Genomic DNA, 25,404 nt, shown 5'->3' with positions numbered 1-25,404 from the left:
TAAAAACCTGCAGAAGTTTTAAAGTGCAGAACCGGAGTGTCTGAGAGCAGATTCAGATGATGTTCCTACAGGAAACCCATCCTTCGCGCAGCAAAGTCTTCATTTCATCGAACTGAGGAGGAATTCATGTTTCGTGTCCTCGACTCGTAAAGCGCTCTTCTTTTCGTACCAGGTGTTTCAGTTTTACGTTCCCTTCAGGTCCTTCGTCACTTCTGCCACGTTTGTCGTTTCTCTCCTGCTCAGAATCTGTCCGAATTACTAAGTGTCTCCGTGCAGAAATACTGAAGCTGAAGTCTTCAGCTCTGCCACAAGCTGAGACACCGAGCCCGGTTCTGGTTCTGTTCAAACAGAGTCATTCCTTCCCACTGTCGCCAACCCGCGACAAGATGGAGGATCGGGACGAAGAGACGATTCGCCTCGATCTGCTTCTCTTAGAGAACTTTTACTAACAGGCTTCTCAGATCCGACTTGAATGGTTTCTTATAAATAATTTACTGTAACTGGATTTGAATCTGGTTCTGAACTGGATTCATGATTTGGACTCTTTGTAGTAAATTGGAGCTAAATAAAGAACCGAACTAAAGAAACTCAAGATCTCCTAAAAATAAATCCATTTTGGTTTTGCCTCCAGTGTTTACTGTGAGGCTCAGAAAATAAATGACTTCACCTCCATACAGCTTTAAAAAACCTTTCAAATGATAAAATTATATATATTTAGGTAAACATTAAAAGCTTTTGTATTTTAAAATTGCAGTTTTTTGGTTAATCAACGACCTCGAACGATGTGAAAAGTTGGAACGTGTCACGAAAATTTACATAACTTCTACAATTTCTTTTTAGGACGTAGAAATGAAACCTGATCAGGTGGTGAGGAGAAATATTAAGTTTTCTTACTGGACTGTCAGCAGATTGTTAAAGAGGTCGACTGAGTTTTTATTTGCCTGATACCGATCTTTAGAAATCAGGGCAACCATGTCCGATATAACACCGATTTCTGGTCAGAATGTATTTTCAGATTTTTCCACTTCACAAAATATAACAATAATTGCTTTACCTAAATAAATATCTGCTTAACAAGCCGTTAGAAGAACCTGGACACGTAAAACTAACATGCATATATTTCCTCCTTGGTGATGGATCACTGTGTTTAAGGTGCAGCTGATTGCCATTTATTCACTTACCTGTTTTTTAAATGGCTCCACTTCCTGTTTGTTACTCGATCACTGTTGAGTTGCACTTCCTACATGGAAGAGCCCTCCTGACCTATCAGATCGGATGATTTTCGGGAAGTTTTACATCCTCAAATGAACTTTAAATATGTCAGGTTGTTTTTTAAAACTGTATTTCCTCACACCTTTAGAATAATGAAGAAGCGCAGCGGCTGCCTGCCAAAATCAGAAGTAATAAAATTAGGTCATGAATGGAATTTGGGGTATTTTAGCCAATATATCATTAATGAATTTTGGATATTTTAATTATAAGAACAAGTAATTTTTTGGGGGATGGCCGTGACAGAACGATCTATCCCTCTGCAGTTCTGCAACCAAACTAAAAGTTTTATTTAGTAATTGATCACCTAAAAGCATCTATATTTACTTTAATTAAGTGCCAACAAATAAAACACAGGATGTTTATTGGGTGGGCCCAGGCCCTGCCAGGCCCCCCCTCAGCCGCAGCCCTGAGAAAATTAAACCGCTTTAATTTCTACATGGAATCAAACCACAAAACCAAATTTTTTTGGACGTGTTTCTTCCAGGTGTCCCAGTCAACCGGCTGCTTCGAGCTGCAGCTGATCTCCGTGGAGAACGTCAACGGGGAGCGGGCGGACGGCGAGTGCTGCGACGGCGCCCGGAGCTCCCCGGACCTGCGCTGCACCCGAGACGAGTGCGACACGTACTTCAAAGCGTGCCTGAAGGAGTACCAGATGGAGGTCACCACCGGCGGCTCGTGCACGTTCGGAGCCGGGTCGACGCGGGTTCTCGGTGGAAATACGTTTTCTTTCATGGGCGCCAAGGGTAACGCCAACAAAATCGACAAGGCCGCCAAGATCGTGATCCCCTTCCAGTTTGCGTGGCCGGTGAGTTTTTGAGTTTCTTCCCTTCAGACAATTCGTGACGCCTGAACTAATCTGTGGAGGATTGCTTCAGTCGATGTGGCTCTAAATGTTCAAACACCCGAGGCAACACATTCAGTAACTAGAAAACAAACACGGTACTCGCCCCGATGGCACTGATTCTGGTCCTACAGCATTTCCACTTTTTGATTTCCTTGACGCGGTTGTTTTTATAAAGGCGTAGATGAGTCCATTCGGCTTGTGAAGCATCAGATGTCTGTAATAGTTGCCCAGATTGCAGCAACAGAAGGTTCGACGGAGGAAAGTTGCAAATTTTGTACATGTTTATCAGGAGAAAATCCATCTTAAATTAAAAGCTTGTATCACGCACCGCCTCTCCTGCAGGAGCTTTCAACCAGGATCATGTTCTGATGAGAAGAGACGCAGTTATCGCCGTTTGGGTCAAACCTTCTGGATCACTCTCAGCTACTACCACGCCCAAGATTAGCTCAGGCAGTTAGCTGTGGCAGCCATCTTGAACTGGGCTGACTCCAAACATTAATCAGTTGTAAACGGACATACAGTGATTATTTTAAAGACGAGTTTCACTAGAATCTGACCCGTGCTAACTAAAATATTGCACAGTGCTTGGAGTATATGCTGAGGATGACTCTCAGCTACTACCACTCAGGATTGTAGCTGAATGTCAGTAAAAGTGGCTGAGTTATAGCCTTGTTGATTGGGTTTGATGGGACTCCAGTGATTACTTTGAGAGCTTCATTAAAATGCCTCCACTGGTCCAAGATGTTTAGCCACACAGATATGGGTAAAAACATGATCGCCCTTGGCAGCGGGTGATAATGATTGTGTTCAGACACTAATTGACCGGCGGCTGCTCCAGGATCCGGTTGCAGCATCAGTGTAGTTCGGATGCGCGAGGACTGGCTTTGTTCCAGCTCGGCTGCTTGCACCTGCTGAGGCCGTGACGGGAATGACGGGGAAGTCTTTAATTCGTAGATCCTGGTGAGGAAGAGGAGGAGGAGGAGGAGGAACTGCTTCGACTTCTCCTTTCGGGACAAACCGTCACGGCGCAGCTCTTCGCTTCCAACGGGCCGCAGATCCACGACGACAGATTGATCCAGTTAGAACGGCTGTTACGAGACAAGTGTTTGAAGATTTGATCTTTTATGCAAATCGGGCCCAAACTGACAGGCTGTCGCAGGTGTGTGAGAATGATGGGGGTTAAGGGGGGGAGGAGGGGGTGGGGGGTGTCCCTGCTTCACTTAATTCTCTCTGAAAAATGATGAATGGGCGACATTATCCCGTGAACCTGAATTATGTGTTCAGCTGAAGTGAGCGATGCCTGCAGGCTGTGGTTCTGAGTGTGTTTCTGCCTGGTTTTGACACCTCCTCCTCCTCCTCCTCTTCCTCCCCACTCTCGGTCTCCTCTCCTGCTGAGGGTGCCAGGTGGCCCCTGGTGGTCCCTTCAGGGCAGTTAAGCTCGTGTGACTGCAGATGAGTGATAGCTGCTGAATTAGGCACATTAAAAACAAGACGTGTGTGGTGATTTGGAAAATTACAAAAATGCTAAGTACTCATAGTTCAGCTTTTTAATATCTTAGTTCTCATTCCTGCACTGGTTTCTAAGGCTGTTATTGTAATTTTCATTGGGATAATTTAAAATCTAAACCTGTTTTTAGTGAGAAGTTTATCCAACGATGATTTTGGTCGTATTTGTTTGTCTGGACTGTTATATATCTCCTAAATCTCTGGATTTTAATGAAACTTTCAGACTTTAATCGTTGAATATCTGTCTAAAACTGACTCAAGATGGCTGCCACAGCCAGTTTTGCAGGTATTGAGCTAAAACTTGTTGCAGTCGTAGCTGAATATTGTTCCCAACACGTGCTTGAAGCCCAACATCTTGGTTTAAAATCTTGTCATCAATCTCTGGATTCCGATGAAGCTACCCAAGTAACTAATGGCTGTTTAAATGCAACTCATTAACTTTTGGATTCAGCCCAATTCAAGATGGCCACCACAACTAATCTGCCCACACAAAAACAGCCAAACCTCTGGGAATTTGACAGATGTTGGGCTAAAATTTGGTATCACGGGAGCTGAGATTTAACCACAACTCCAAGCGCTAACAGAGGACGTAATTCAGTTTCTAGGTTTGTCCAAAATAGCTACGGGTTTTTGAACATAAGATCTCAATTAACTCTTTTAACACCTTTTTGCTGCTTTAGGTATGAACTGAATTTCCCCTTTTTTGTCACTCCTTTATTGACCCCAGTTATCAGTTCAGTGAAGCAAATTTAGCCGATTCAGGATTCATTTTTCTAACTCATGAAGGTTCAAACATCTTTGAAGAGAAACTCTGATTTAATGCTTTGATTTGAGCATCTGGTTGTTTGTTCCTAGACTTTTTTTAATTTGTGAAATCCTAACTGTTCCAGAAGCTCAGAGGGAAATCCTCCATTCTTTTTTTTTGCTTTAAAACAAACGCTCCTAAATCTACGTGAGATGTCTGTTTATATTACATGTCGAATTCACGTATTTACCTTTCCTCGTGTCGGGGCTCCCTGCAGCTCCTCTCAGAGACACAAATCACATTTAGTGCCAGCAGCTGCCTCTGCAAACATTTTTCAAGCTTCAGGGGGGAAAGGTGTGATTTCGCACACTAAACGCCATATGTCTGGAGGAGTGAGGCTGTTTAGAGTTTTACCACCTGAGCTCGCGGTTTCTGCGGATTAGCTGCACGGTTCACGTCACATGGAGAATACGGCTCTGAGAGGCTCTTGTTTGACTCCTTGACGGACACCTCGAGGCAGAGGTGAAGAGGGCCGCTCTGGTGTGTTGTCCTTCTGTTAAGTGCTCCAGCTGATAACGGCGCACTATTCCCGTGCCAGATGTCACAACAATCTTGCGGGGGTCACTGGCCGTGGCGTCGTTGCTGTCCTCACTGAGGAGACAAAGATGCAGTGTGCTGTTGGCTGTGTCATCTGGCCGACTGCCCGCTCCGAGCCCTGCTGAAACCACCCAGGGGACGACTCTTCATTGGTCTTAAAGCATCAAGAATTACTTCGCTTTAGGTTCGAAACTTGGTCTTTCTTTTGACTGCAGGTGTGCTTCAAGGTGGCGCAACGACGTTACCAGAAACTGAGCTGGAAGCAGGGATTTTCAGCAAATAAGAAAACTACCAGTCATTATCTTGTGCAGCTACTACCACACCAAATTTTAGCTCGATGTCTGTAAAATTGATTGGCGAGAGATTTTGCGAACAGAGTTCACTCCACGTAGTTGATGGGAAAAAATTTAAACCAAAATCTTGCGTCGTTCGTTGGCGCTCAGAACACGTGTTTGGGATCAGTGTCAGCTACTACCAGGCCAGATTTGAGCTCGGTAGCTGTAAAATGGACCGAGTTATAAACGTTTCAGAAGCTTCTCTTTTTCCTGGTTCACCGTAATGTTTGAGAAAATGAAGTTGATGTATTTGTAGGCTTTATAAATTCACCATCAGCAGCCATGATGTATTTATCTTTAAATTAGCATCAGCCATTTAAAAAAAAAAACCCTATAATGAATTGGTCTCTAAGTCTAACTCTACTTTCATGTCTTTTGACTGAAACTTTATTGTCTTTTTTACAAAAATAGCTGCCTTTTGATGAAACGACCTCTTCTCTCATCACACCAGTGAGGTTCAGTTGCTTTAGGCTGATTTTTCTGATCTTCTGTGTTTCATTTTTTTGGAAATTTACCAATAATTCTTCAGCTCTGGGTTGTCGGTGTGCCAGCAGAAAGTTTCATCCTCCTGTCAGTTGGCCAAGGCAAACATCGAGTAAAATCCACCGGTGACAGCAGCGTCTATGTAAAACGAAGTACCCTAAAGCACTTTTATTATTTTTTTACTACTTAGGGCTTGATTGGGAAAGAAACGAGTGTTTTAACTTAAAGTTGTTGTGAAATTTGAGTGCTACAGTCACAAATAAGTGATTTTTCGATGGTCAGTATCACAAATGGCTAACTCAGTCAGGTTTTAAAATCTTGAGCTACGGTCTGGTGTAGCTAATCCCCATCTCATCCTCTGAGCGCTAACAGATTGTGAAACATCTTTAGCATCAACTGTTGGTGTCTGTCTGCAGGATATGTCTCAAACCAGTGGATGGATTTTATTGAATCTCATAAAATAATCAACAATTGAACTTTTTTTTTTTTTTTATTTGTTTATTGTTTTTTTCACTATATACACACATCAACCAAAGCAAACAAAAACAACCCACCCCAAACAAACAAGAAGCACAACAGTGTCAACACAGAATAAAATTAAAGAAAAAAAAAAAAAAANAAAGCTTCCAGACAACCAAGTGAACGATATATAGAATGTAAAGAAATAAAAAGAGAAAAAAGAAAAAACAAGTAAATTAATAAAATAAATAAAGATTACAGTCTCTGTAAGAAAGATTGTATTGGGTCCCAAATCCCCCAGAATCTGTCTGACCTTTGATGGAGATCATGAGTCAGCTTTTCAACTAAAACAATATCAGAGATTTGTGAAATCCACATATCAACAGTGGGGGCCTGCGGTGCTAACCATCTCAGTAAAATGCATTTTTTGGCCAGAAATAAGAGGGTTACAAGCAAATGTTTAGTATCTGCGTTATATAAAATTTCCGAAGTATGATTAAAAAGACAGAAAGAGGGAGTTAGTGGGAACCGTTTACCAAAGATCTCCTGTATCATCAGATGAACTGCTTTCCAGAAAACCTGAATACGGTTACAAGACCAAAACAGATGAATAAATGTGCCCCTATGTGTTTTACATTTACAACAAAGATCCGAAGTATCTGGAAACATCCTCCGAAGGCGAACAGGTGTATAATAAGTTCGGTAGAAAAATTTAAAGTTCTGCTCATGTATAGAAATTGAGGTGCAGCTGGGAAAAATCCCAATACAAATTTCCTCCCAATCTGCTAGATCAAATTTCAGCCCTAGATCATGTTCCCACACCAGCTTCATAGCATCGTAAGCTGAGGAGTCAGAGCCAGATAATAAACTATATATCTTGGAGATAAGTCCCTTGGGAGATTTGGTCATGACAATTATATTTTCTAACTCTGACAATCTTGTACGTAAGGCTCCTGTTCTCCTGAGAGAGTTCACAAAATGACGGATCTGTAGGTATTTATAAAAATCTCTATTAGAAATATTGAAATCGGCCTTAATTTGTTCAAAGGATTTAACAGAGTCAGAATCCAGTATGTCCATAATAATTGACAGACCCCTAGATGACCATTCAGACAGGCCAATATTTCTAATCTCCGCTGGTAAATCTGGGTTCAAGGTTAGCGATGACCAAGAAGAGAGGGTGGGAGAGATATTAAGATATTTCTTCACATCTCGCCAAGCCAGCAAGGTATTATAAACAATAAAGTTGCTTCTGAGATGGGGTATTTGGTCAATGCCACTTATAAAGAAGAGAGAATTAAGTTTGCTGGGGAGACAAGATTGGGATTCCAGATCTAACCATAAAGAGTTACATCTATTCATAAACCAATTTGAAATTATTTTAAGTTGTGCTGCCCAATAATAAAGTTGCAGGGATGGTAATGACAATCCTCCAAGATGTTTTGGCTTAGTTAGTGTAGAAAACTTAACTCTTGGGTGTTTATAGTTCCAAACAAAGCGAGATAGATGAGAATTCAGTGACTTGAAGTGTGCAGGAGATAGATAGCAGGGAAGATTTTGATATAAATAGTTAAGTCGTGGGAGAATATTCATTTTTATAATATTGATTCTCCCTAAAAAAGAGGACGGCAAAGGAGCCCATTTTATTAAGTCGTGTTTTATCTTCTGAATTAGAGGTGAATAATTAGCTCCAAAAAGATTATTCAGATCAGGTGGGACAGAAATACCCAGATACTTGAAGCCTCTCATAGACAATTGAAAGGGAGATTGCGTGAGGTTTTCTGAAGGGATGCCGAAAGGAGTGGCGACAGACTTTCCCAAGTTGATTTTATATCCTGACAAAGCGCTGAACGTGGCCATAGATTCCAAGATGGCTGGAATTGATTTCTCGGGATTGCACATATATAGAAGTACATCATCTGCGAATAGTGAAATTACATGATTCCTACCGCCTATATTGATTCCAGATACATCTGGATTAGTCCTGATAATCTCGGCCAGAGGTTCTATAAACAATGTAAACAGTAAGGGTGAGAGGGGGCACCCCTGCCTACAACCCCTATGAATCTTAAAGGGCTCAGACATCAAGCCATTTGTGTTAACTGAGGCTGTTGGGTCTGAATAAAAGCTTTTAACCAGGTTGATGAAATTTGGGCCCAGGCCGAATTTATGTAACACCTGAAAAAGAAACTGCCATTCAACTCGGTCAAAGGCCTTCTCGGCATCAAGGGAAACAATTACTGCAGGCTTTTTGTGAGTGTTAAGGTACTGAACAACATTAAGAACGCGTCGTATATTGTCTGTGCCATATCTCATTTTTATAAAACCTGCCTGATCTGGGTTTATTATTTTAGGAAGGATATTTTCCAATCTCCGGGCCAATACTTTTGCTACAATTTTATAATCAACGTTAAGCAAACTAATAGGTCTGAAGGAGGAACAATCCAGGGGACTTTTACCTTCTTTTAAAAGAAGACTGATGGAAGCGTGTCTCCACGAGGGGGGGATGCCGTTCCTCAAAATGTCATTAACAGCGGGCATTAATATTGGTTGAATCTCTGGCCAAAATGATTTAAAAAATTCCAATGGAAACCCATCAGGTCCAGGACACTTCCCATTTGGCATAGATTTAATTGCAGCCCAAACTTCCTCCGGGGTGATTGCAGCATCTAAAAAGGCCCGATCCTCTCCCGTAACAGAGGGTAGAGATATATTGCTCAAATAGGAGGTGATATCTTCCGGGTCAGCCATATCTGTATTGTATAGAGATGTGTAAAAATCCCGGAAAGTGCTGTTAATGATTTTAGGGTCATATGAAACGTCTTCGTTTTGCGTTCTTATCATATTGATTAAGCGACTATTGTTTTGGTTTTTCAATAAGTGAGAAAGCATGCGACTGGGCTTATTACCAAATTCATAGTATTTCTGTTTAGTATAAAGTAGTAGTTTCTGAACTTGGCGGGTGTAGTCTATATTAAGCTCAGATTTAACAGCCATTAGTGCCTTTAAATTTGATAATATTGGTGATTGTTTGTGTATTTGTTCTAGTCGAATCACCTCTTTTTCAAGGTTATTTCTTCTCTCCGCTCGAGCCGCTTTTTGGTGAGAGCAGTAAGAGATAAGATAGCCGCGCAAAGTAGCTTTTGCTGCATCCCAGATCATAGCAGAAGATACAGGAGATTCCTTGTTGTCAAGCCAGAACTGCAATAAGTTATTCCGGACAAAGTTGCGAAAGGGTTCATTATCTAAAAAGGAGGTATTGAATTTCCAAGTAAAAGTTCTAGACATACGTAATACTGGATCAACACTTAAAAATACTGGTGCATGATCTGACAAGACTATGGGGTCTAAGTTACAACTTTGAACTAAATGTAAAAGCGACTTGGGGATAAAAAAATAATCCAGCCTAGAATAGGAGTTATGGGGATGTGAATAAAATGTATAGTCCCTTGTTTTAGGATGTAGATGTCGCCAAATATCTATCAAACCAGTATCTGTGCATAAGTTTTTCAGGACAGCTGAAGCTTTCGGGTTCGGCAATTTCGCAGCGGAGGACCTATCCAGAGATGCGTTCATTACGCAATTAAAGTCACCAGCCAGAAAGCCAATTCCTTTGCAATGATGGTTAAACAATAAGATCATTCGTGATATAAACTGGGGCGAGTCATCATTAGGAGCGTATACATTGAGAATAGTTATATGTTGTCCATGGATCGACCCTGTAATTAGAATAAATCTCCCCTCTGAATCCTTCTCCTCATGCTCCAGAATAAAAGGAAGATTCTTATGTATGAGAATGGCCGTACCCTTCTTGTTTTGTGAATGGGCGGAAAAATATACATTACCTACCCAGTCCCTTTTAAGTTTCAAATGTTCTGTAGCAGATAACCTAGTTTCTTGTAATAATGCTATGTCGAGTGTATTTTTTTTCAAAAAAGTCAAAACCTTTTTCTTTTTGATCACATGACCCAGTCCCTGTACATTCCAGGTAACAATCCTAAGAGAGCCAGACATACAAACTATAAGGACAGAGAACAGTTCTTAAACACTGGGTGTCATATTTGAATAAGTTGGGCTGTGCATAGACATTTGTATATATAAAAAAGAAAAGAAAAAAAACACATCTAAGTTCCTGACATTTAACATAAAAACAAATAAAATAAATGAAATACTGAATCTGCAAACAGCAGCGTTCACCCTCCCCTATCCTGTCCCCAAACGACAGAAAAGAACAACCCAAAAAGATGTCACTAACGTTTCCAAACAGCATACAACTCCCGGTTCTAGGTTCGAACACAGCGACAACCAGATGCTCAAAACACCATCCGTGGTCCAGGCAGGAAAGAATAATAAAAAGAAAATAAATAAAATGAAATAAAATCTAGCCACGCTGAGAGGCCTCCCAACGTAATAAGTTCAAAAAGAAGAAAAAACGAGAATGTTTTTAGGTCTCAGCACGGGTATAAAGTCCATCTTCCTCCAAATTTCCTGAATAAAGCAGGAAAAAAGAAACAATAATAAACAGGGTACCTCATTTAAGCGAGTCCAGAAATGCAGCGGCAGCCTCAGATGTATCGAAAAAACGGATTCGCCCCTCATGAAGACATCTGAGGCGAGCGGGATAAGCGAATCCACGGTATTTGTCGCGGCGGATCAGCTCCTTCACCACAGCACCAAATTCTCGCCTTCTCCTCAGGACCTCCGCCGACAGGTCGGGGTAGAATCTCAGTTGGGAGCCGCCATGGAATATGTCACGCTTCTTCTTTGCTGCATTAAGCACAGCCTCTCTGTGCGAATATCTCAAGAAACGGACCAGGATACTTCGAGGTGGCTTATTCGGGGCCGGAGCAGGAGCCAAAGCCCTGTGGGCCCGTTCGATCTCCAATGCTGGGTGCTCAGCTGGTAAACCGACCAAGGTCGGTAGCATTTCTTGGAGAAAGTCCACAAGCGGAGTGTTGCCCTCTACTTTCTCTGGTAAATTAATGATTTTTAAATTTTTACGCCGACCACGGTTCTCCAGGTCATCTATTTTTAGCTGTAACTGTTCCACTGTTTTTTCCATGGCGGCTATGCTTGTCCCATAGGCGCCGAGGCTGTCCTCTGTCTCGGAGATTCTCCCCTCGGCCTCCTCCATGCGCTTTTCCAAGTCCGCCGTTCTGCTAGAAAGCAGCGACAGGGAGCTCTCGACCGAACCGACAGAAGTCTTTAAATCGCCCAATGCGACATCAATAGTATCGAGTCGGGTGCCTATGGATGCATCCATATCTTTCATCCGGGAGGCCAACGACTTTACCTCAGATAATATCAGCTCCATTGTAGTTTGGTCGGCTAGCTCCGAGACATTAGCACTGACCTCGCCCTGACTTGAATCTTTCGGAACGGTTTTCTTCCTGGTGGAGGAGCCCGACGGGGAAAAAATAGGGAAATCTTTTTCACGTTGTGTTCGAGGCATCCCCGGAATGTTTCAAAGTAGATAAGAACGAGTTTAACTGGAGGTAGATGTAAAATTATTTTTAGCCTGGAGCGGAGAAGAGCCTCAAGCGTCCATCTTGGTCCGTACCCACGTGATCCCCTAACAATTGAACTTTTGGAGCCAACCCACTTCACCACAAAATGCTTATAACTTAAGCAGTTTTACTGATATTGAGCTAAAACCTGGTGTGGTAGTAGCTGGGAGTCATACTCAACACTGATTTTGGTTTTAAACTGACGTAAAAGGCAGCTGTTGATATGCATTTCTTCTAGGAACACTATCCCCTTTTTTAATTTTAAAAATTGTTTTTTTAAATCCTAATCTGAATCACAAATCCAGTATATTGTGACATCTTTGTTTTATTTTACTCCACTGTCGTCCGGTTGTGACCTAATCTGTAACGGCTGACAAAATAAAGCACAAATTGGTAATGTTTGCGTAGACATAAGCGTGTAAACGATCTTAACGGAACAAATAAAATTAACTCCCATAATGTTTAGGGCACCATTATTCTGGTTGACCCAACTTCGGGGGACTCTATGAACCCAACGCCCAACATTAGCTCGGGTCAGCAGGCAGCTGACCAAGTTAAGGTCTGATTGAGTTTCCATTTTGCCGGCTGGCACTGCCTGCGCACTTCAGGAGAATGAACGGAGGAGAAAGGCACGTCTTGCCTCCATCTGATCACTAATGAAATTGCCGGTGGAATTTCTCTGCCTCTCTCTTTTCAATCCCTCCCTGCCGTCCAGCTGCATCGGCCGGACGTCCGATGGACGTGAGCCTGCCTGTAACCGTATCTTCTCCGGGCTTGGATAATGCATCAGACCTCCATTCTCACAATGCTAGTAACTGGATGCATGTAGTCAGGCAGAACAAGCAACAAGCTGACAGTTAATTTAGGCGTTACAGTTTAACAGTTAAGGCAATTTCTTTGCAGTTACTGTATATGGGGATTTACTGAAACACTATAACCTCTGACATGTCTTTTAGCACAGAGGGATGAGCTGGGCTTGTGTGTCCTTGCACTCTTATGTGTAATTAGTCCCACACAGTTATTCATCTCAACAACAAGCTGCATAGACCATCTCCTTCACATTTACCTGCATCCTAAACCAAATCCTCAGGTCCATATGTGCCACTTACTTATTTTTGCACTAATGTTCAGCATTTTAATTTCATTTTTTTTGTTTAAATGAAGAACAAGAACGTGACTTTTTGTTTTGGAAAGAAGATTGACATCAAAATTTAAGTTCTGTCCCATGAATGAATTATTGATTAACCTTAAACAATAACATAAATCATAAATGAACTGATATGTTTATTATTATTTAAGGTTAGTTGTCGTTCTGTAGTTATCTTTCAGGAAATTAGCACTACAGACAATATTGGTTTTTGGTTTCAAGACTGTTCTTGAGGATGTTAGCTCACTGCAGATATCTTTAAATTAGCCTGTTTATTTTAAAGTTACAGGTTTATAATTTTGGAAGTTTCCACAACTGCGAAGAAAGACTTCAGATTTCAGTTTTAACGCTTGCAAATCTTGCTGACGTAGAGACTGGGAGTTTTGTGTGACGAGCTAAATAAAAGCAGGGTTTGTGAACTTAGCTTTTCTCTAAGGAAATAGTTTTTGTTTGAGTGGATTTATGAGCAGTTGCAGTAGCTAATTTCGGCACAGAGGAGTAGAAGTTCGAAGGTTAGCTTGACTCCTTTAAGCTAACTGCTACTTATGGCAGGACTCATTCAAGAGCACATTTCCACCATTTAAAACAGGTCCTTCTCGAACCTTCCCTGGCAGTTTAAGCTGTAAAATGTATTTTTATTTAATTAAATTTGCATGGTGGGATACATTTATCAGTTATAGACACTCTGTGTGCATTTTTTCTTATGCTTTATGCAAATGACTGACAGTTATCCACTGCAGGTAAGACACTGACTGGTTTTTAGTAAAAAAAAACCCAATAAAATCACGTTGTTTGTGCAGTTAGTTATGTGTTTGGATGCACAGAGCTGGAGGCTAATGCAGGCTGTCATGGTTGGCCACACCTGATATGGAGCTCGTCACAGCTGTTGCTAGGAGACGGCTGCATAGGCTTCTAGTAAACAATTATCCTCCCTCCCCCAGCCATCCTCCTCTGGTCCCAGCGCTGCCGCGTGGAAAACCACTCGCACGAGTCTCACCTGTGGTTTGGCTCGACTCGGTATCGATTATGCAATTAGCCGGCTGGGCCGAGCCCCCGTGGTGAGGTGACGGGGTCGGCGTTTTCCAGAAGTGGTGATTGAGTTGTGCCTGTTTGGGTTTGAAGGTCGTAGCCTTACGGTTCCTGCCTTTTGTAGGTTCTGCAAAGCTTTAACTTTTATTTATTTTAGCCAAATTTCAACCTAACCAGCAGACATCAACAATTAGTCCTTACCTTTGTTCTGTTACTTTCTGTCTTAGTAACCTGAAAATAAATACAAAGCTTTTGTTTTTGTAGTGGTCTAAAATGGTGCACGTCTAAAAAGAACTTCACTACAAATCTGGGAGCAAATTGGAGAAAATGAGTGTTTTGCAGTCTGAGTCAAGATCTAAATTGCGTAAAATGGAAGTAAATTGTAAAACTTCCCACAAGAATTTTGCAAGGCCTGTACTGTAGCTGTGGAATTGTTAGTTTTATGTTTTGTTTAAGATAATTACTCAAAAAATATGGACAGATTTGTCAGAAAAGATCGTCCCAGTGATCGGGTTTGAATCATGGACAAGCTTCAGCTTTTTGTGGTTGTTCTGTATCCAAAAAATGTTTTGTTCTGTTCTTGTTTGGAGTAACTTTTAGAGGAAAAGCTAATATTCACCTCCATCTTGCAGTGCTTGCTGAATTTGAAACTTATTTGCTTAAACAACCCAATCACAGTGACCTGTATGAATAAAACTGATTCAGTCCTTTCCGTCGTGCTATACTTGTTTGTGTTTTTGCAATTTAAACTTGAAGTTCTTGAGCTTTTCTATTAATTTGAGACTATAAACATAATCTGTCATGCATTAAATTAATGCACCTTGTTTTTGTCACTGGAGAAGTTGTGACAACGCAGTTATTGCTTTCTGCACTATTTGATTTATTTTTAGAGTTGTTGCTGTAACACATACAGGCTGCCATTTATGCATGCAATCTACTGCTGAGAATAGCTGTAGGACGCAAGGATTGTTTCTACCATTTCAGTGCTGACGTTTTGCCTAGATGTCACAATATTGTAACTAAAAGCTTGAATGTGAAATTTTAAAGAACTAAATATGTAGATTAAAGCACCAATTCAATTCTCAGGTCACTATACAAAAGCCAAAAACACAAATCCAAACCATAAACCCAATTCAGATCTTGATTAAAATCTAGTCGGCCAATTAGTTCCTATAAGAATACAGTATTTTCACATGCAGTACATGAAATGCTAATTAGTAAAAGTTATCCAATGTGGTTTTTATAGTAGGAAAAATGGAGCTTAATGACAATAAAACAGCAGCAGAGTGAGGAAACGTGGTCAGTTTGTCCTCCAGCAGGCGAAGCCTATAGCAACATAACTAAGGGAGGGCTCAGGAAACCCAACCCTGACTGTAGGATTGATCAAACGGCAGTCTTACGCATTGTTCTAAAAGTAGACAGGATGTCAGGCTCATGGAAAATATTTGGAACTAAAAGCCATCCATTCTGCTTTTAGAAACTCTAGGAACCACAAGTAAACCTGCAGTCTGAGAGCGACGGGCTTTGTTAAGGAAATATGGACCAGTAAGGTCTTTAATAGAAGCTGTATCTTGGTGGTTGAGTGTTAGGTCTGTCCTGTTGTCGGTCTGTTGAGCCTCAGCGGAGATCCGGGCAGCTTCCTGAAGTCAATCACAACCGTCTGATCGCTTTCTTGACGTTTAAATGGGTTTTTGTTGATGTTTGGAAGGAAGTCACAGAAATTTCCTCCCAAGAACACTCTGTTTTGTTCAGGTTGTGATTTTCGCACGAGGTACAGAGTGTACAGAAAAGGAAAGGGATAAAAACAGCATCTCAGTAACTGCTGAAAGCCTGTTTTCTTATTCAGTGTGACAGAGGGAATGTCTTGGTGTCTGAAGTGTAATTTGGCAGATTTGCTTGGAACGCTTGGTCTAAAATAGTGAAGTCAATAATCATTAAACCCTTTTCTTTCACGATTCAGGCTTTGGATTTCATAGCTGTTCTGTGACTTTCTTCTAACTTTGAACAGATTTTCTGTCTGAACCAAAAAGCACTGGCGTCCCTCTTGTCCTGTCCTCCTTACCTAGATAATCAGCAAATCTACTGGTCCAAACTAGAACCATGAAAGCAACAGCTGTGCACAAGCTTGGTTCATCAGAACCAAGCTTGTATATAGTTAAAGTAGAGCATGATGTTCAGTATGTCATTTTGTTTTAAGCATCAAATTTTGGGGGTTGGCAGAGGATAAGAAGTGATGATGGTGCCTGCAAACTAATCAGGCACAATCATTTAATTTGTACCAATTAGCTTTCATCTGCAGCAGCAAAATGTTCTGTTTTTGTTGCCTGAATGTATAAAAATCCAAGCATTTATCCTCCTATTTATCCTCTCTAAACAGCTGAAGTAAACCACTGCACCGACAGGTCACTGAAAAGGTGGCTTTTCCATTTTTGAATGTTTGGACCAGTATGCAAATTGGGCTTCCATGGAGACTCTGGAAACAGGATTGTGTATGTAAAGACCAAACAAGGAGGGAAGATTGAAACTGCACCTAGCTTATCCAAGGTGCAGGTTTTTGGTTTCTTCCTATAGTCGGCAAACAATAAGCTTTAATGCTGAACAAAATGTAGAGTTACAGAAGTCCAGTCAGGCCAGAATGTGACAAAAAAAAGGTCTGTTTCCAAGTTAAAATGTGGAATATTGATATTTATTAGAAGTAGATTGAGTTTGCATGTTAAGTAGCTGGAAAAGGACAGAGAGAGCTTCTTTTTTTGTAAATTTATCATGTTTAAAGTGTTTGTAGATATGATTGTTACACATTTTCCCAGAATTATTGCTTGCCGCCATCATGTTCTGCGTCTTCATATGTCTGTCAGCAAAATATCATCAACCAGTGGACAGACTTTACTGAAACTCAGAGTAAAACATTAAATGAACGTCTACAGCTGATTAACATGTGGGGTCGACTTGATTCAAGATGGCTGCTGCAGCTTATTGACCTTAGCAAACACAAAATTGGCCGTAACTCGGTCGGTTTTACGGATGTGGAGCTAAGATTTGATGTGGTAGTAGCTGAGATTCATCCCCATCACACACTCTGAGCACTAATAGATCATGTGAGAGTTTAGTTTAAAGCTTTGGCATATAAGCCAGCGGCTGGTGATGTGCATTTAGTCAAGGAATGACAGTTTTCTTATTTTAGTAGATGTTTTGAAATGAGCTTGAAGTTTTAGATGAATAGCACTGCTGGGTTGTGATTTGTTGGTGAGCTACACATTCACACATGACAAACTGTTTCCACTGCTCCACTGGTGACTTTACCCATCAATACGCCTCATTTATTGCGATTAACTGTTAACCAAAACCCTTGTTACCATGATGACCACAGGTCCATGCAACACTGTTTTAATGCTGCTGTCAACACGCGTCGTGCCGCCGCCTGCGTCTGCATTTCTGCCGTCGCTCGGCAATGGGAGCGTGCGTTCGCATCCCCTGCCTCTTGTTAAATGAATGGTGTGCAGGTGCTAGAGGCTCCTTGTGGAGGTAATTAAAGCATGTCATTACACGGGCAGTTAAATTGTCACTGTACTGTTGAACCTGTTTGAAATGATAATGGCGCTCGGCTGGAGGCGGTGCTGTGCCGCACTCCAGTCAGACGTCCTGTTGCTTTGGATCAGGAATTAGCCCGGTAATGTTTCTGAAGCATGCTTATTGCTGTAGTAGCCCTCAGACTTAATGCCAGAGGAAGTAATTAACAAATACACAAGGGCACAGGATAAACAAAAAAGAAACTTTAAGTGTGTTCCCTGGCACGTATGATGATGCAGAGTTTAAAGTGTCGTCTGTGATCAGCAGCCCTTTCAAAAAGGCTGTTGCTGTTTTTTCCCTTTGGTTTATTTCCCTTTTTCTAGAACAAGAAAATGAAAGCCGAGTCGAACCCTAGCAGTCCCCCCTCCTCTTCCCCATCTCTAACCACATTGTTAGTTTATTTTGAAGTAATTATAAACTGGTGAGTGTTTGCATTGGCCTGTCTGTGGTTTGCTTGTTAACTCATTTAACTGCCCTCTGCAAACGGTCATGCGCGTGTCGGTGTTTGTTTTTGCGTCTTGCATAGCCTTGGATCATGCTGGTTAATTAGCACCGGGAGAGGAGGGGTTTGTTGTATTGGAAGTGCATGGGTAATGACCCTGTTGGCATAGTAGCGCCATGCTCAATGGGCCGTGTATGTGTGCGCGCAGCCGGCACACAGCAGCCAGTCAAATGCCTGGCCTTCGGTGCGACATCTCTTGGCACGAGATTCTGCCAAGCGACTGATGGGCAAAACTCTCCGCCCTGAGAGATATGACTACCTCCTCATCCACGCATGTAGATGTGTAAATAAATGAGCTCGCTTTTAACTAGGATTGCTGCACTAAATGGTTTATGGTTTATTTTCACTGGTAAACCCACATGCAAAAGGCAAATTTGGTTGTTTTTTTTTAATTTATTTTTTTTTTTCAAAAGAAAATCATTTTATTTCCTAAATGTCTGTCTGATCAACGGTATCCTCACATGCTGGACTGACTTCATTATTTCTGTTCTCGTCTGAATTGGGTATTTTGGAAAACTATTTGTTTAAAACAACACGGCCAAGTTTGGTAGTGTTCGGTTTGGACGTCAAATGGTCAGAATCCAACCAACTCCTACCTCAGCCTGCCAACATCACCTCCACATATGTGAGGATTTTACCACCAGAGGTCTTTGATCCTTGCCCCTGAACAGATTGAGGAGAGATTTACGTTTTAGTCGAACCTTCTGGCAGAAAAGATGCAGAGCAGGTTCAGTTCTCGTCCGTTTTTACGTTGACCACGAGAAACGTCCGACCCGAACAGGCCGACTCGCCTTTGGAAACCTCTGGAGGTGTTTTCTCAGATGGTGTTTTAGACTTTGTGAAGAATTATTCCGTTTTAATGAGTCGCGAATCACGCCAACATGCATGGGGCAGTTCATAGTTGATTTGATAAAAGTTGTGGGTTTCCTTGCTTGTTGCAGCTCGATGTCTTTACTTGCTATCAGTCAGGCCAAGAAATGTGATGAGATCACAGATTAATGAAGATTATCTGTAGCTATTACTGGCTATGGGATGAATAAGTTGACCTCATGTCCCATCAGAAGGCCATAAATCAGAGGACGTCAGTAACAAAGAAGATGAAGAGGCGGCTGATCAGGTCATCTCTCTTTGACATGGAAAACAGAAATAAACCAAGGTCACATAGTTTTTTTTTGTGGCAATTACTAGTATGTGAGTTTTATGCTTGAAAGGAGTCAAAAAAACACCTCATGTGAAAGACTCCCAAATCAACATTTGAAATCCCGGCTTTCCCCGAGAGGCCGTTACGAGTCAATCAAAGCTTCAATCTGCAGCGCAGACACACCCCTCCAGTGGTGCTGAATTGTTGGCAGACTGGGATCAGGCATGGGATTACACACCAGACCTGGATCTCACATTCTTAGTATTCTTCGAATGCAAACACGCACGTCACCCCACATGCAGAGGGCTGACCCCTCTTTTCACAAAGAAGCGTGCAGATCCCATGCTTAGTGACCCCAACCTGCCCCAGCTTCCACTTCCCACTGCCACCTCTCTCTGTTCCCCCCTTTCCCTTTATATTTCAACAACTACCTTCCACTCATCCGTCCACCCCTTCATCTGGCGTGGGAACCTACACCTGTGGCTCTCCCCAGGAATTACCAGCACCACACTTCTGCCTTCAGCTGTGGCCCATTGTTACCAGCTAAAATGAACACCTGAATTCAGTGAAAGACTTTTAATTCCAGTCGATGTGTAGCCATGACACCTGTGTTTTACATCCATACATCCAGCAAAGACAGACCACGTGACACATAAAAATGGTTTTTTTTTTTTTTTTCCCGTGCCGCCCTTTATGACTTGAAAACTAGGATTCCTCTGGGTAAATCCTCTAATCCACTGGGGGAAAGGTTGGGCAGGGTTTTGGAGATTTGACCTGCACTGTATTCCTCATAGTCTCAGATAAAGCACCCCACGCCGTCAAATGTATCAGCATTGTGTGTTGAATTGACAAAAAGAGTCAGGTTAACGAGATCTGGATATTTCCCGACTGGTAGCACGGTTGGATTTAACACAAGGACTCGTGCGAGAACCGCTGGCGGACTGTCCCGCAACTGTCCCGCTCAGACCCAGCAGCACACATGCTGACTCTAATTGTCCCCGTGCTGACTGCGTCTCTTCACGGACAATGGTTTTGATTGGAATGGGGGTGAGTTACGGTGTTGGGACAAGGGTCTTTGTTCAGTAGCCTTTCCCCCTTCCCTACCCCCACTCCTCCCCTTTATCCCCCTGCCCATCCATCTATCTTGTTCCAACCATTTGGGCAGCTGTCACTTAATCCAGCTAATCACAGACTGGGATGGTCTGTGGGAAACCAGACTAGTCCGTGGCTTTGCTCATCCCTAACTGACTCGGGGGACTATTTACCAAACTGTTTACAACATGTAGACATGCAAAGCAAGCCCGGATGGTTTTTTTGTAAACCTTAAAAACCACCTGGGTTTCCTGTGACCATCATAAAGTTGCCTGTCCTCATGAAACACGACCCCTCAGTCAGTAATGCACGTATTGCGACCCGTGGTTTCATCTCTATGCATTGGCATATGCACGCACCCACACACATGCTCAGACAGGAGCAGCCACCCATCCCTTTTGTGATTGAAGGGGGGGTGGTGGGGGGGGATGGGTGGAAAGGTCAGAAGCCGAGCTACATGTCGTGGGATGATGCACGTTCATGTCACATAATCCATCTTTGAGGCTGCATCTGTTGCACGTCTGCGGTTGGTTGGGCATGTGACGTATTCTGCAACACGAGCATCAATCAGAAATGGCAAAACTTTGTTCTCTTGTCCGAGTTTTGTTTTCTACCTGAAACCTTCTCCTCCGTCGCTGCGCCGAGTTGCCTTTTTTCTATCCTACCTGTTGATGCGATCGTCTGCGCTGCCTAAACTTTAGGCTTTCCTCTAACCCAGCATCTTCCCTCCCATTCACATGTCACTCATGGTCTTCCACAATAACACTCCCCTCCCCTTCCTCCCACCACCACCCACAGCCAGACAAGCCTGCTTAATCCCACAGCCCAGCAGCAACCAGCCTACCAGCTTGCTGGTCCCCCAGATCAACAACACAGACTTACAAACACATTTTGCTGCCGTCGTCTCCGATTTCCCTCTCCTTGCTCACAAATCCTCCATGATTTTTTTTTTTCTTTTCATTCAGCCACTCCCTCCAATTGATCATCCCATCAGTGACATTACACTAGAGGTCACAGCAGTCTCACTGTGGCCACTACAACTGTCACTGGTAGTGATGTAATGAGAGCTATTTAGGTCAGCTGGTTGCCTAGCAGTGATGCTGGTTTGCTTAGCTAGTTTCCATCTGTGTGTGTGTGTGTGTGTGTTTACATCTGTGTGTGCATTTAGATTTATCTCAAACCAGTCTGTGTTGTGACTGTGCAGAATAAACAGAATTCTATCTGTAGGTGGATTAAAAGTGAAAATATTAAAACAGTAATAAGAAAAAACAAACGGTTCAAGCTGAAAATTTGATCGTAAAGAAAAGAAATCAAACACTTGCAACAATAAAATGATTTAATTGAACCAAAGCTATAGTTTTAGTTATGTTTTTGCTGTTTCTTTCTCTTTATATCAGTGATTTAGCTTTCATATATTTGTTTGTTTTTAATGAATTGCAGATCAAACCAAAATTATTCAATTAAAAGCTGCATCTAAAGAAAACCAACCAACCAAAAAAAACCTGTTTTACACTTTTAAAAGTTTAAAAACTATCTTCTGACAGTAACGGTACATCCTGATTTTGATGTTTTCCTAATTTATTTATCATTTTAGCAGAAAGAAAAGGACATTCATCACTCTGCTTGTCAGGTGTAAAGAATAAGTTGGTATGAAACTAATCCACTTACCGGTGATTTACCTCACTGACAACCGAGGGCTAAGCCCGTTCATCTTGTACGGTTACTGTTGGCAAAGTGACCTTCTTATTGGCGTTCGGCCATGCAGGGACGGGGTTAACTTTTTATGAAAACAAGGCAAAATACAAATCATTACCACAACATATTTTGCACCAAAAAAAATGTCTGAATTTAAATTGCATTTGATATCAAACTACCAATCAATGATCGGTATTAGATAATATTTACATTATATTACAGAAGCTGCTTTGACTGTTGGAGTTGTTTTTAAGAATTACCCAAAAGATAAGCTATAATATCAACAATTTGAAGATGCTTAGCATCTGAAGAGGGCTACACCTTGAATTTCTGCGTGCTGTTTGTCAAAAGCTCTATTAAACTGACGTTTGAGTCATCCGCGGCTTGAGCTGTAAAAGCACGAACGCACGCCGACTTTCTCCAATTGTGAGCGTAATTGCGGGTGCTTTGCTCGGCTTCAACTCATTTATCAGAGATAAACACCCCAGCCAAGGTTTCATGCTTGTTTTCTTTCAGCGGCCGTGTTTTCGCCTGTCAGATGCTTTTCTAAGCGGCAGCAACCTGTGGTTTCCAAGCCTAATCTGCTCAAAGGTTGACTTTGATTGACTTTCAAAAAGCTGCCGAGTTTCACTCCTGAGCTTGAAGTGCGCACGTACGTTCATAACCGAGCACCTCGCGCTGAGCCAGGAGACAGTTGGTACATGCCTGGCAGTTTGACGCGCTGCTCGCCTCGCGTCTCCGGTTGCTGCTTTTGGCTTCTCACAGTTGTACTTACTGTAGCTCGCTCTCTTATTTCTGTCTCATTGGGTTTCATTGGTGGTGTAACTCAAGCTCACATCTAGGTAACGGGGCCAAGTCGCGTACGAGGCTCTGTAGTAGCAAAGAAATTGATTTTTGCATCATCTTTGTGTGTGTGTACGAGTGTGTGTGTGTGTTGTGTTGATGCTTGTGTAAGAACTGGACGTCTTAAAGGATCCTCTCCACTGTTCCCTCTTCACAATAGGAGCACATTATGATCATTGGTGATGTTTACTTGGCAGTTAATCTGGGAACAAAATAACAAAGGCTCTCTGTGTGTATTCTACAGAAGAGACAAACGTGCCATCAATATTTGTAATGCTGGTTTAGAATAAAGCAAATTATAGTCATTTTTTAAAAAAATGGAACACTTTGTCACAAAGATTCATGAGTGCAAAACCTAATTTTACTCTCCTGCTCATATGTTTCTGTGATCATGTTGGAAGAAATGTTGTGAAACGTGATCTGCTCGTTCAGACCTACTTGAATTAAGGTAAAGTTATAAAAAATTCCTGACTTGTTTTTCTTCTCTGTCCAGCGGACGTACACGTTGATTCTGGAGGCCTGGGACTGGGACAACGACACGCGCAGCAGTAAGTTAAAATTTCCTAAGTCTTCATTCTGTGGCTTCCGCAGCGTGTTTAACATTAAATTTAGCTGCTATGCAAGGTCACAACTACCACCTGTATGTACTTTGTGAAGATTTCAGTACAACTGCATTAATATTGTGATAAATTCACATTTTTCTCAGTCTGTAGGATTGATCAAATATATTGGCAGCAAAAACATGAACCCATCATGCTTGAAACCTAACATTTATTGCAATCCAAGCAGTTATTTTCCTAATATTGTTATTGCGCTCACCGATACTGTAATGACAATGATTTATTAATGATATATTGTGCAGCTAATGCAAATTTTAACCAAGGCTTTGGAGCTGCTGCCCCAATCAGACACAACCACCAAAAAAAAGAATTGAAATAAAATCTAAGGACTTCTTGATCAATCTTGAATGTTTCTTTAGCTTAATGTACTGTATAAAGATGAATGATGTGATTAAAAATACAAGTATCATGAAATGGATTCACTTCTGCTCAGTAGGTTGGTGTTAACTTTGAATATTTTTATAGTTAAATATACAGTAATATGCAAATGTTTTAAGTTCTTTCTACATCGGAGTCAGATTTTCGTGTAATCTTTTATAGTGGATTCTCCAGCTTTTCTAAAGGTCTTTTTAAAGTTTTACTCATAACTTCAGCTGCTTTTTCCCACTTTTCCTCTAACATAAGAGCACGTTGTGCAGCATGTTAAAAACGGAAGTAAAGAATTGAAGAACAAAAAACATTTATTGCAGATGAAGTGAATCTAAATTTCAGTCAAGATGCATCGTCTTTCAGTTAAAGTTTTCAGCTTCTAACTCTTGGGAAATTACCTTGTTGGTGCTAAAATACAGTTTTATGTCATCATTTTTGTAATGCAACAAAAGAAATGGAAACAGACTGTCTTTGGGACATGCTGTTGGTGGAAAAGTGTCTAAAGTTCAATTTAAAATGGGTCCCTACGAGACCGGTTCATCGCTTGAGTTCAGGATCCTTTTATGCCTGAAGAATTTGCAAGTCAAAGTTAAAATGGTTCAACAAACAAATATGATAATTTTCAAGTGTTGGACTGAAAATGAGTGAAAAGGCAACGAAAAACCAAAGAAGAAAACCTGGAGAACTGATGATTCAGACTGGTTTAAAGCTTACAAGACAGTCTGGCTGCATGAAAGATGAGGCTGCTTCAAAAAGAAAGCAGAAGAAAAGCAGAAAACCTTCAGCTGCTGACGGCTCAGGATGTGGACAGGGCGGATCTCCGTTTTAAGGTGTTTCAGTTTCTGTTCAGATGATGCACCTCTCACGCTGTGATCCTCCCAGACCTCCTTACAGTACCAGGCTTGGGTTTTAGCTCTGTTGGCTCCGGTGTTCGTTTTCGACCAGCTGTATCCTGTTTTTCTTTGGTTTCGGCCGCCTGGTGGACTCCTGTGCAGAAGCTCCGTCTGGGAGGAAGAGCTCTCATTGACTAGAATCTCCGAGCGTCCGAGTGTAGCTTTTGATCTGTGGAGACGAGGCCATTTTTCATGAGTCTGCTGCACATTTTCTGTGTAAGCAGGCATGTGCATTAATTCACTGGTTGCATACTGTCTGCTGTCGCCCAGTCCTTCTGCCTTGTTTATGAGGTCATTGCATCCTGTTTTGTCCACACCATCAAACAGACTTCCACCCATGAACAAAGACAATGGGGAAGAAATAGATTTTGACATCATCACTCTTTGATTAGCCCGTGTTGTCTCTTGTCACATTGGTTGTGTACATTTGCAGCTCTGATGGATCTAAGGCCTAAATGGCTGCTTGAGACATTCCAGTTGACTTCCTTCCAGCGACTCACATTTAACTCCCAGCCAAGTTTCTGTAAAAACAATAAATGAATGTGTTTCTGGTCCAAGCTTACAAGGCTCCTTATGCGCTTTTTGCCACTTCTTAATAGATTTATGTCACTACAGTGAGAAAAATGTGCTGTTTTCCATTTCCATCCATGGCTCAAGGGGAGTGTTATGCAATTTGTAATGCATAAATTTAAAGAGTTTAAAGCAAGACTAGTGTTTTTGTCAGAAAGTCTGTTAATTTCAGCCTTAATGTCATGGGT

At 41.7% G+C, this 25,404-nt stretch overlaps 1 protein-coding gene across 1 annotated transcript in view; it reads left to right on the top strand.

The window, feature by feature from the left end:
* Positions 1–1,756: 1,756 nt before the first annotated feature.
* The window catches only part of jag2b (jagged canonical Notch ligand 2b), a gene marked incomplete at its 5' end in the record, with an annotated part of 52,745 nt that continues 29,097 nt past the window's right edge, over positions 1,757–25,404 (top strand). Inside the window, 2 exon segments of the mRNA XM_025005014.2 lie at positions 1,757–2,077; positions 23,258–23,312. Coding sequence (XP_024860782.1) covers positions 1,757–2,077; positions 23,258–23,312 — 376 coding nt within the window.

Source organism: Kryptolebias marmoratus, linkage group LG19, assembly GCF_001649575.2.
Source record: "Kryptolebias marmoratus isolate JLee-2015 linkage group LG19, ASM164957v2, whole genome shotgun sequence".
In the NCBI taxonomy this organism is placed as follows: domain Eukaryota; kingdom Metazoa; phylum Chordata; class Actinopteri; order Cyprinodontiformes; family Rivulidae; genus Kryptolebias; species Kryptolebias marmoratus.
This window is presented reverse-complemented; position numbering and strand designations above follow the sequence as displayed.